Consider the following 12,206-nt stretch of genomic DNA (forward strand, 5'->3'; position numbering starts at 1 on the left):
CACTGACCTGGTCCTGAGACTCCTGGGAATTTGTTAAAATACAGGGTCTCAAGCCTCACCCCACCCAGTGTCACTGAATCATGGGGCCGGAGGGCCGGAGGCTCCATTTGTGTTTTTAAAAGAGAGAGAGAGACATAATCAGGGGAAATTGGGACAATAACAAGAATTTCTTAATTTGATTAAGTATCTGCTGGCAGTGATTTAAGTGTGATGGTATCATGGTTATGTTGCAAAAGAAAAATCCTTTTCTTCTTGAATAAAAAAGTAAATAATGTGTCTGTGATTTGGATTCCAGCTAATCCAGCTGTGCTAGGGGACGGGCAGTGGGCAGGGGTAGAGATGAAATGAGGTTGGCGCAAGTGGATGACGGTTGTGGCTGTGTGACAGGCACGTGGGGTTCATGAGACTCTGGTCCACCTGCGATGGTATGTGAAAATTTCCACATTGAAAGGGAACAGAAAAGGTAGATGGTTTCCACATGATCCTGGTGCACAGGCTTTGTTATAACTACTGTGTTTGGCACAGTGTAGGTTTGAGGGAGAGAGGGAGGACCCTGTGCTGCTTTGCCGCCCTCCCCCCGCGCCTCAGCATTGCTGGGAAAGCTCTGTGCCATGGCCCTGGCTGGAGAAGTGGCCACAACACTTTACCCCATCTCGCTGGCCCAGTGCAAGTCTGGGATGTACTGAGAAGGGGGCGTGTGTAGCTCAGGGAAGGGCAGCCACGTCAGATGCGAGATCCGTCCTGTGGCAGTGGCAGTCGGCGCCCTGACTCTCTGGGCTGGCGCGGGTTTGCCTGTGGCGAGCTCAAGGCGCTGGTATCGGGTCTACCTCACGAGAAGGAGACTCTTGCCATCACTGACTTATTCAGGGACCTGGGGTCCTTCCACCATGTAAGAAGCCAGACCTAAGTCGCAGTGTCCCGGGAAAGGAAGAAGTGAGCCACAGAGGCCCCTCTGAGGACTGGGTGGCCGCTGCCCTGTCTGCGCTGTCCCCCTGCTGAACGCGGGCATTGGGGGTAGTTCACGAGACTGCAGCTTCTGGCGGGACAAGACTGGCCCTCCTCTCCAGCGCCTGCCTTTCTTCCTCGCTTGCCTGAGATGATGATATTATACTTACCTGCCCCAGGGCCCATTTCAGGATGGTGTAGGGTTCCCCTGCTGGGGGCCCGCACAGTGCACAGAGTCAGTATGTGCGGAGGAGGGGAGGATTTCTGAAGCCCAAAATACAGGCAGAGAGGAGCAGGAAGTGACTTGTGTTTGCAAGTGCCTGCGAGGTGGTCCCAGCTCGCCGCAGTGTGAGGAGTGTGTGTGTGTTGGGGGAACACGCAGAACTGCATGAGGAGCCAAAGCCTCTTGATTCCTGCCTGGGTGGGGCTGGGCCTGCAGAGTGGGATTCACGGGGGGGCTTTGCACGTGTCCACCTTAGCCCTGCCCCAGCGCCTGCCACCCGCATCAGCACATGCCAAGCAGGCCTGGGAGCCCTGGATGGGAGAATCTGACGGTGACTCCCCTGGCTTGCCTGCTCCAGGTCGATGCTGGGGAGGCCAGGCCAGCTGTCCCTTCCCCGGGAGCCTGGCTCTGGGACAGAAATAGCGTCCTCCCGGCCCGCAGTCGCAGCTCTCCCTTCTCCTCCCAGCAGTCCTTTATTAGAGCCATCCCAGCCTGCTGGCCTGGACTCCTCCCCGGGCCCAGATGTCTGCAGGGGGAGGGTAAGGACCAGTTTAATCCACCAACAGGATGATTAGCCCCTGCGTAATTGAGAATTTGAGAATTTGTTTTATTGCTATTGTCACCATTAGAAATAACAGCATGCCCTCATTGTAAAAGAGGTCAATGTGACTAATATTTAATGGATGAAATAAAGCACAGCTTTTTCCTGGATCTAGTTTACGGGAGATTTCACTAAACAGTTCAATACGTTTTTACTGGGACCTGGAGCCCGCAGCGCCTCGGCCTGGGGGATCTGATGAAGTGTAGAGGTTGGCAGCGCGCTCTGGCGCTGGGGCTTTGGTGCCCCGCGAGCTGGCATTTGCTAGCTGGCTCTGGTTGAGAAGCCTGAGTTCGCACGGCCTCTGGGTTTTCTGTGTGTTTGGTTTATTTGTCTTAAAATAAGTTTTCAGATGGAGAGAGGTTGCAGAAAATCTTTCAGGATGAGATTGTTTGCACATCCCTGCAGACCGCCTCTGAGAGAAAGTGAAGGCCGAGGGGTCTTTGGCCTGTTTGCCCCTTCACCCTCCAGAGACAGGAAACAGAGCTGGCTTTGTCGCAAGGCTGAACTCGGAGTTACCGTGGGGGACTGCCTAGGAGGCCCCCAGGAAGGAGTCTGTTTCTGATGGGACCGAGGGTCAGGAAGCCCCTGCAGTGAGGTGGCCCCAGAGGTGGCTGCGCGGGCCAGCAGTGCCTTCTGTGGCCCCGGGCAGGCCCGTGTACTGCCCAGGTACCTCCTGGTGCCTGCCCCGGCGCTCCCCTGGGCCTGCTGCCATCAGGATGGAGCTCGGGCGTGTGGTGAGCGAGGCGCAGGCTGCCCTGCCGTGTTTGGTTTTCTTCAGGGCTCACGTTTCCTTTCGTTCTTCGCTTTAGGGAGGGGCCGGTGCTTTTTGTCTTCCCTTGTGGATCCCAGTCTAAATGCAGGCTGAAGGGAGAGCTGGCCTCTCCTCCAGATCTTGTCCCTGATTCTCGCTGGGATCTTGGACAAGGCCTTCCCAGACTGACTCTCTGCAGAGGTTTTTCTCCCCTGCCCACCAGTGGTTCCTGCACTAGACCTGTTGGCTCCCAGCAGTTGGTGTTCTTAGCAAACCCTTTACATAACCTTCGTGGACCTTAACGTTGGTGAGTCCACACAGCTGACGATCAGCATCACCAAGGGTGGTTCCCTGGCAGGGGCTTCCTGTGCCAGCCAGACTACGGGAAATGCCTTTGGTGGGTCCTCAGAGAACCTGAACACAGGGGGGGAAAACCTGACTCTGTTCATTCCCAGCAGCCGGCACACTCTCGGGGCTCCCGTATGTAGAGACAAACCTCCCTGGGATTACACAGCCCACAGCACTCATTTCTTCCATGTGCATCGCAGGGGACAGATTTGGTTTCTGAGAGAACTCTGACAGTTACTGCTACGGCTGGGGTTGGAGCTGCCTGGAAGCACAAGCCCCTGCTCACAGGGAACAGGCATTGAATAACCTTGGAGGTCGCCCTTTGAGGACCTGCCTGTGCGGGATTTAATGAGCCTCGGCCCCACTGACATCATGTAAAATCTGGGGTCTGGCTCAAGAGGCCAAAGCGCCGGGGTCGGGTCTCCTGCAGGCCCTGAGCAGCCTGCTGGCCAGGCACAGATGCAGCTCGCCGTAGCTGCGTGCTGGCTGCCATCTTGGTCGGTGCCAGTTCTCCTGTCCTCTTCTTGCCTGTTTTGGAAACTTTTATCCCCAGAATGTAGTTCGCAGAAGTAGGTGGCAGTATTAAGTTGCATAGTTTTCAGTGTCTTCTTTGACTCTGCTTCCTCTCACCGAATCAGTCACCAGTCCCATCTCTCCTGTGAGGCCGTCACAAAACTTCACCCGGCACTCCCCTTGGGTGGTCCTTGGAGAAAGACAGCCCAGGCTGGACAAGGTGACTTCCTACTTCACACTGCAAGGATTCCTTTTTGGGCCAGATGGGGCATGCAATTCCAGCCTGTCATCACTATTAAATTCTAATAGAGATAAAAGTGTTCCATTTCAGAAAAGGGGAAGGCCTGTGTAATCTCCGCACAGGTCAGCTTTCCACCTGCCCCTCACTGCGGAGCCTTACCAGGTAGCACTGCCGTAATTGTGTGTTCTCTTTCTCCCAACCCGCCCTTCTCTCTCCCCCACTACCTGCCAATTTCTGGATGTTTGGAAACTACAGTACTCTGTTTGGAAATAAGATCAAGTCCGTGGCTAAGCGAGCATTCTCGGGGCTGGAAGGCCTGGAGCACCTGTGAGTATCTTGCCAGACCCCGCCTGACATGCAGGCCTGCCAAACGCGACTGCCGGGGAAGTCTGCTAGCAATTTAATCGCATCTTTGTAAACCGAGAAACAGGCTATTTGGATAGGCCAGCTGCTTCCTTCTCATTATAAATCAGCTTCAACTTTGGCCTTTATTTTGCCTATGCCAGGAACAGTTACAGAACATATGGCCAGTTAGTGTGTTCCCAATTAATACAACTGGTATGTGGATAAATACCTTCCTCCCTCCCGCCGAGCTGCCTCACCACTGCACCGGGCTCCTTCCTGGGCCCCTGGTCTCACGGCCACTTCCACTGAGCGCTTCATCCTGGCCAAGCCTGCCAGCCCCACAAAAGCAGCTTAACAACGCCACGCACACACTGGGCTCCCCGGGAGCTTTCCTACTGGTGTGCTTGCTCCTGAGGCCCTGGGAGGAAGGGGACAGAGCCAGCCCTGAGACGTCCACGTTGTTGCCATCTGGGGCAGATGCCTCTAGTATGTGATTCTTAGTTTATTTCCTCTTTGAATCAAGTATGACCTTAATTCTGCTGCAAAGGTTCTGCTTGTTGACTTGCTGAGCAGGCCCCAACCTAGCTTTGATGCTATCGTTAAGGCTGGGTTGGTTCCAGAGTCGTTCCCCGGGTTTGTGTCAATGTGTAGGAAATAACAGCCACCTGCAGTGGAGTGGGGACCCAGCTCTGGCTAGTGCCTGTGGGTCATCCGTGAAACCAGGGCTGTCCTGCGTTGTACCTAGGGTTTCTCTAAGTAATTGTGCTCTCTTTCAGGAACCTTGGAGAGAATGCAATCAGGTCTGTCCAGCTTGATGCCTTTGTGAAGATGAAGAATCTTAAGGAGCTGTAAGTACCTGGATTCCATGGCTTTGGCTAACATGAGTAGAGACTTTGAGTAAGAAACACCCGTAATTGCATTATTCTCACTTTATGTAAGGCCTGTGATCGTGTATAGGTGTATATAAGTGTTATCCTTAAAAAAAATGCCCTGTGGGGCTTACTCTGGTTCAGGAGTCAGCAAACATCTTTTTAAAGGGCCACATAGTAAAGATTTTGGACTTTGTAGGCCACAGGGTCTCTGTGATGATTACTCAACTGTGCTGGTGTACCAGAAAGCAACCAGAAATCATAAACAAGCAGGTGTGGCTGTGTGCCCATAAATTCATAGTGACAAAAGCAGGTAATTTGTTAAGCACTGTTATAGATAATGTGAAATAAACTCTCTTCTAGAAGGTGGGTAATCATCCCTTTTATTATGTCAAGGACAATTTTCATCTTTCGAGTTTGCCTAAAGTGAAGGCCCTGCATTGGGAGGGGCTGCTTTGAAGGGCAGTGAGTGAGGTGGAGGCCGCGGCGGCTCAGCGTGTGGGGTGCCCAGCCCACACCCTCCGCAAGGCCCTAGCAACAGGTAGTGCTGCCACCAGGGACACTAACCGTGGGCTCTTGGGTAACAAGGAAGAGCCTACCTGTATCCTAGTCCCTGGTAGAGGAGCCAGTCTAGGTGTGCAGGTAGCAACACCCGTGTTGCCTTTCTTTTTCCTATACATGAATCTGATTCTGCAGCCAGTAAGTCTACTGTCAGTTCCCTAATGGTGTAACTTTCGGTTTCTAGAGCAGCTGTCAAAATGGCAGAGGCCAGAGGATGGTCGTCTTTGTGCACGGACCTTATCCCCATGCTGAGGCCACTCCTGGTGGGCCCTCAGTTGGGCAGGGAGGGTAGGAATGGGGAAATGGGGTGCAGTCCCCGTAGCTGAGGACCTAGGTGGGCCGGGCGGCGTTCTCTGAGTGACGTGGTGGACACCTGCCTCATGACGTGGCTGGCTGTGAGACTGAAGCCTGGCGGGCAGGCGGCCTTCCTTAGAAGGGCTGGATCCTAGAACGGGAGTTGCAGGCTCGGGGGAGACTCAGGGCTCTGTGAGCAGCTGCTGTGTTCTGCACCACCCCTGGTTCAGCCTCAGCAGTTCTGCTTTTGTCTGTCTGGGGAGTTTGCACTGTGAAGAAGGGATTCCGGTGCTCCCCTTCCAGGGAGGGGAGGAAGTGATTCCAGACCACTTCAGAAGCCTGGATGGATACGTGATAAAGCAAGTAGAGAAAAATGTTAATTGGGAAAGACAAGCGGTGGGTTTGTGGTGTTCCTGTACAGTTTTTTCAACTTCCCTGTCTTTGAAACTTTCAAATACAATGTTGGGAGTAAAAAATATCTGATAAAATAGGAAGACGGTATTTTAATGGAAGGAGAGGGAGAAAGATTTTCCTTACGGCCTCTTAGGAGACCATTTTCTAGCTGGGAAGAATTGGAGCCTTCCACGAAGCTTGCCCCCCCACTGGTTCTGGAGGCCCAGCCTGGGTTCCCTGCCCGGGTTTCCCATCCGCCGCTGCACGTACCCAGCCGGGGCTGGCCCTGGGCCCAGTCCTCTGATGGGAGAAACGGTTAATTCCACTTGGTCATTTTCTTCCCCATCGGATCAAGGCAGGTTGTACTGTGCACTTAGTCATCCTCTGGGTGAATTTCCACAAGCGATGATTAGAAACACACTTTGAGCTGGAATCATGCAAACAGACCATGCAAGCCAGCGAAGGTTGGGAGGGCTGGAAGCGGGAGCCACAGAGGCAGTGCCTGTCGGCAGTTGACGAGGCTGCGCTTTCCGCAGTGAAGGAAGGACAGCAGCCGTGCGTGCAGGGCCTGGCGCTGCCCACGGGCCTTTGTTTCTGTGGTAACGTGTGTGTCTGGGGGTCAGTGTCCTCACTGCTGTCGGGCTGCAGTCCCTTTCCATCTGTCCTTTAGGTCCTTAGGAACACCCTCTCTCCACCCCAAGCACCAGCTGTCTTTCTGACATCTGGTCTCCTCTCTGAGGTGCGTTTCATTGTGGAGGAGGCAGGAAATCCTCCAAGGTGCTAAGCCCCACAGATCCACTGGCTTAACCCTTCCACCCACGTGTCTGATCAAGGACAAATGTCAAATTTGTTTTCCCCAATTTGTTCCTGTGGCTCAAACTAAATACGTCCCTGGCCTCCATGTAAGTGCCGAACGTCTCACAGTGGTGGCCCAGCATCTTCCTCTAGGCGTTTACGTGGCGTCCAAGTTGTTCTGCTTGACTGTGTGGAAGTGCCTCTTGCTGGGGAGCTGGAGGTGCTCCGAGTGGGAGGCTGATGGGTTCCCCGGTGCCTGGCGCGGCCTCCCCACCGCCGCACAGAGCGCCTTCCCACAAGCTCCTCCCCGCGTGCTGCCTGAGAGTCGGCCATTTTCTCCTGGTAGCCGCGAGGGCCCTTCTGCCACCTGGAGTAAGGGGACAGCCCTCCCGGTATCTCCCAGCAGAACACCACCTGCCCGTCACGTAACAATACAAAGTCTCACGCTGACTTTAAGGTCTGTTGTAGCTCAGTGTCCCAGTTATAATGCTTTTGAGATACTGGTTCAGTCTTTGGAAAATCACTTTCCGGAATTATTTTAATAAAATGCCCAAATCATCTGGGAATGGGGAGAGGAAGAACAGGAGGAAAGAGCAGAGTTTACTTAATGTAGTCAGCCTTCGGGTGTCTGGCTTAAATTTCATTCATCCTTGCTGTTCACTAGTTCGACAGCTTCTCTGCTCATTAGAAGGCCAGAGTGAAACAGAAGAAAACAAGAAGCCAGTCCATTGGGTTGCTTTGTCAACGTCTGAGGACGGTGGTGAGTGGAGGAGGCCATTGCCGTGCCATTGGCCTGTGTGATGGTTTAGTGAAATTTCTAAGCATACCTGTGTCCCCTTTTCGTCACCGTGTGCCAGAGAGAGTTTGCTACAGGGAAGCCTGCTGTTCCTTGGGTCCTCCCCTTGTCGTGTGCCGGCCGCCATTCTTCAGCTCGTAACCTTGGGGTCTTCCTGGAACAGGGCGGCTGGATTCTCTGGTTGACTTAGCTTCAAGTGACTCCACAGGAAGGAATGTCCACTGAGATGGCGATTCCGATTTCTGTTTAATGAAAAGCTTATCCACAGTTGCTGAGAAATGAAAAAGAAAATATTGTCTGTTTTGGTTGGAGCCTCACAAAACCAAAGTTGTGCATTCTCATGCTCCCTGGGCAGTGGCAATTAACTGAGAAGCACTATTTAGGGAGCGGAGCCGAATTCTGCTGGCCTCTCGAGTAACGCTGGTGCCGAGACAAATACACAAACACGGGGGCAGCATGTTGGCGAGGCTTACATTTGGAAGTTAGAAAACACACAGCTTTGCCAAATCAAAAAATAACAGCCACACAGGAAAAGAGCCCTTTCAGAACTTGTTACAGAATTTAAATCCAGGTTGAATTTGGAAACTCTAAGTAGCTTATCAGGAAAGTGGGAAAAACCAGAGAAGGGACAGTGGTGGCTTACCACTGTTGGAGGTATCAGAGGCCAGGAAGGATTAAAGGTGTCCCCGGGGACACATAGGAAGAAGTGTTTGCCTCAGAACAGGTAAACTCCAGGTTTGTGCTACTCCAGGTGTGGTGGTTGGACCAGCAGTACCAGCACCACCCGGGAGCTTGCTAGACACGCAGCATCCTGGGCTCCACTCCTGACTGAGCCACAAACTGCATCTTATCAAAATCTCCAGGTGGGTTATGCACACTGCTCTGGGTCACTGAGAACTGTGAGGAAGATCATTCCCCCTCGGGCTTGCTGGTGTTAACCCGAGAAGCTGATCGGAGGCGATCAGTCCTTCCAGATACTAAGGGAGAATCCCTCCTTTGCGGTCACACTTCAAGCATCCGCCTTTCTTTTTCTTTCAGCCATATCAGCAGTGATAGCTTCCTGTGTGACTGTCAGCTGAAGTGGCTGCCCCCGTGGTTAATGGGCAGGATGCTGCAAGCCTTCGTGACAGCCACCTGTGCCCACCCAGAATCACTGAAGGGCCAGAGCATTTTCTCTGTGTTGCCGGAGAGTTTCGTGTGTGGTAAGACCAACTCTGTGACTTTTTCTTTTCCTCATGCAGGGCCCGCAGGAACTCTTCAGTATGGGAGTGATTCCTGTGATCAGAGTAACCCCCAGATCAGCTGCTGGATGCGATTTATTTCCCCCAGTGAAACCACACACAGTATTTACCATACAGTTGCCTCATTATGTGGTTCTTGGAGTACGTGCATTTAATCAGAAGGGAGTATGAGTTGGTTCAATTACAAATCAGAAAAGTCAGTTACAGGAAGATAGTTCTGTTTCAAAAGGGCTCTGGTGCCTGGGTTTAGCTGTGAACTTACTCAGTGTATGAGGCTGAGGTTTTAATGTGTGTTTCTTTCCAACCCCAAGAATGAAAGGTTAAATGCAGGAAGAACAAGTCTCAGGAGAACAGTTGCTATAGTAAAAATAATTCCTTCATGTAGTCTTGCACTCTTGCTATTTCTCCAAGCCACTGAAATCTGCACTTGCAACTTTAAATTCTTTTTGCCTTCTGATTGTTGGAACATAGATCTGGCTATCTTTTTGAGCAGGGGTTGCACAAAAAGAGCATAGAAAATGCTGAACAGCTACACACACACACACACACACACACAAGGTTACAGTCAGGAAGATGTGGTCAAAGAATGAGCTGAGGTTTTTTTTGGTGGGGGGGGGATTCATTGTCCTTGTTGTCATAATTGTAGAGACTCATAGTTCCATCTTTGGCCAGTGGGAGCACCTTCAAGCTGTCTCCAGATCATTTTATTTTTTTGGTTATTATCTGTGGCGGGGTAAGGTCCAGTAGAAGCTACTTAATCACAATAAGAGAACTCCATTATGTACATTCTAAATCATAAATTATAATGAAAAAATTTGGAAGAATGAGAGTTTCTAAACCCTGGAATTTTAAGTTTCTCTCCTTTCTCTCAGTGGGTCTACTAACAGAGTTGAATGTCAGGAGCTACATAGTATAATACTGAACCTAGATCATCTTGAACATTTTCCATGATTTTTTTGCACTCTATATAATTTGTTTATAAATCAGGTTAATGCTACTGTCACAGTCCAATGTAAATTAGATACATTCTCAAAAGATTTAAAAGCAAGAACATTTTAGTAGTAGATATTCAGGAGAATAATTGAGGAAATAACTTTTTTAGGTGGTATGATGGCCAGAGTCTTGCACTATTCTCAAATTCACCACAGGAGCATTTTTGATGATAGTGATACAAGGATGCCAAGATATTACAATTACACTCTTGTACATTATCCATGAAAATTCTTGTTTCTTAAGCTGAGTTTTGAGCTGATTCTGGTTTTGTTCTAAGGAGGAGGGAAGTGGGAGTCCCAGGCTGGACTGGAACGGTGGGGCAGGTGCAGGTCCCTCTGGCCTTTGTCCTCTCCAGTCCCCCCTGAGGCTCGGGACCCCCACTGTGGCGCTCTTCACCAGGGGCTCACCTGGCGGTATGGGGATCCCTGTGGGTCACTTCTCCGTCCTACCTTTTGGCCATAGCAATAGCCAGTCAGCCTGCTGGAGACAAGATCCAAGTGTCCTACTTTCACACATCCACCCCCACCACTTCTGAAAGCAGGCTTCCAGAACCTTCTCTGGAGCCAGACCAGGGAGGAGTCTTAAACATACTATGCATATGGCAGCAGCCCTCCAAAGTGAGCTTTCCTTACTGATCAGTCTTGTGGGGCCTTCCGTGTGGAATCTAAGGCTGTGTGTAGCACTACTCTCTAGGCACAAAATGGCTGTGTAACATTGCTCATCAAGCCCTTGATGAGCAATTAAATTAATAGAGCTCCCTAAAATTAAGGTTCCTGCCGCTTCCCCCCTCTTCCCTGCCATAGGCTAGTGTCTCCCTTTGGATGAGCCAGGTAAAACTTTCACAGGCTGCACCTAGCTCATGGCCCTGGCATGTTCTGGATTGCAACAGTTGTTTATTTCACTTCTCTCACTCCTCCCTTGCATTTTAGCTGGGCTTCCCCCAAAACACCATGAGGTGTTACTGGGAATCATGACAACTATGGCAGGAGATCAGAGTTTCAAGCTCTGTGGGAGTCTCCCACTCCTTTTTTTAAAAAAAAACTGAAACATGATCATTTTACGCCCACTAGGATAGCTGGAGTCCAAAAGTCAGATAACAACAAGTGTTGATGAGGATAGGGAGAAATCTGAACCTTCCTGTACTGCTCATGGGAGTGTAAAATGGTGCAGCCACTTTGGAAAACAGTCTTGGCAGTTCCTCAGTTAACACATGAACTGCTGGATGAGTTGTATTTAATTAACTCACGATAGTTTTGAGCCTGGGGCCTCATGAAGCATGTGTAACTCACATGTCTCTTTACCTTGAGCCACATGAAGTATTTTTCAAGTTGCATATGACTCATGCACAGAAAACAACAAAAAATAACAAATTTTTCATTAAATTAGGAAGGATCATTTTGTTTTTGAAGTTTCTATTCTATTTTCATAATAAAACACTGTGACCCCAGGGAAAAAAATTTTTTTTTCCAGTGTGGCAGTCAGTGTGTTAAACACAGTTAATTTAATACGTGATCCAGCACTTGCACTTCCAGGCATAGATGCAAGAGAGTTGAAAATACCTGTATACACAAAAACATTGTTGGAGAATCCCATGTACACTTCAAAAGAGTGTTTGCTGCTGTTAGGTGAAGTGTTCCACCGATATCTGTTACGTCTGTTTGGTTGGTGGTGTTAAGTCTTCTCTTGTTGATCTTCTGCCTAGTTGTTCTATCCGTTATTGAAAGTGGAATATTGAAGTCTACAAACTATTATTTTTGCATTGTCTATTTCTCTCTTCAGTTCTGTCAGATTTTATGTTTTGTGAAGTTCTGTTAGGTGCATATATGTTTATAAATTTTATGTCTTCCTGATGGATGGGCCCTTTTATGTTATAAAATATTCTTTCTAGTAAAAACTTCTGTCTTAAAGTCTCTTTTATGTGTCATTAGTGTGGACAGTCTAGGTCTCTTTTAGTGACTATTTGTGTATTTGCATCTAAAATGTCTCCTGTAGACAGCACATTAGCTGGGTCATGATTTTTTATCTATTATGGCAATCCTTGCTTTTTAATTGGAGTGTTTAATCTGCTTACTTTTAATGTAATTAATAATAAGGTAGAGTTTGCTGCTTGCTCTTTGTTCTATGTGTTTTATCTTTTTGTTTCTTTATTTCTCCATTACTGGCTAGTTTTATATTGAATAGATGTTCTGGTATGCCATTTTATATTCCCTTGTTTCTTTTACTATACATATGTACATATGTTTAGTATTTTCTGAGTGTTTGCTATCGAGATTAAAATTAGCAACTTTAAGTAATCT

At 49.6% G+C, this 12,206-nt stretch overlaps 1 protein-coding gene across 2 annotated transcripts in view; it reads left to right on the forward strand.

The window, feature by feature from the left end:
* The window catches only part of LRIG1 (leucine rich repeats and immunoglobulin like domains 1), a 109,102-nt gene that overhangs the window by 89,445 nt on the left and 7,451 nt on the right, over positions 1–12,206 (forward strand). For both annotated transcript variants that reach the window (XM_045530957.1, XM_045530956.1), the window contains exons 10-12: positions 3,878–3,949; positions 4,744–4,815; positions 8,714–8,877. In XM_045530957.1, coding sequence (XP_045386913.1) covers positions 3,878–3,949; positions 4,744–4,815; positions 8,714–8,877 — 308 coding nt within the window. The remainder of the gene's footprint in view (positions 1–3,877; positions 3,950–4,743; positions 4,816–8,713; positions 8,878–12,206) is intronic.

The sequence above is a fragment of the Lemur catta genome, chromosome 18, assembly GCF_020740605.2.
Source record: "Lemur catta isolate mLemCat1 chromosome 18, mLemCat1.pri, whole genome shotgun sequence".
Classification (NCBI taxonomy): Eukaryota; Metazoa; Chordata; class Mammalia; order Primates; family Lemuridae; genus Lemur; species Lemur catta.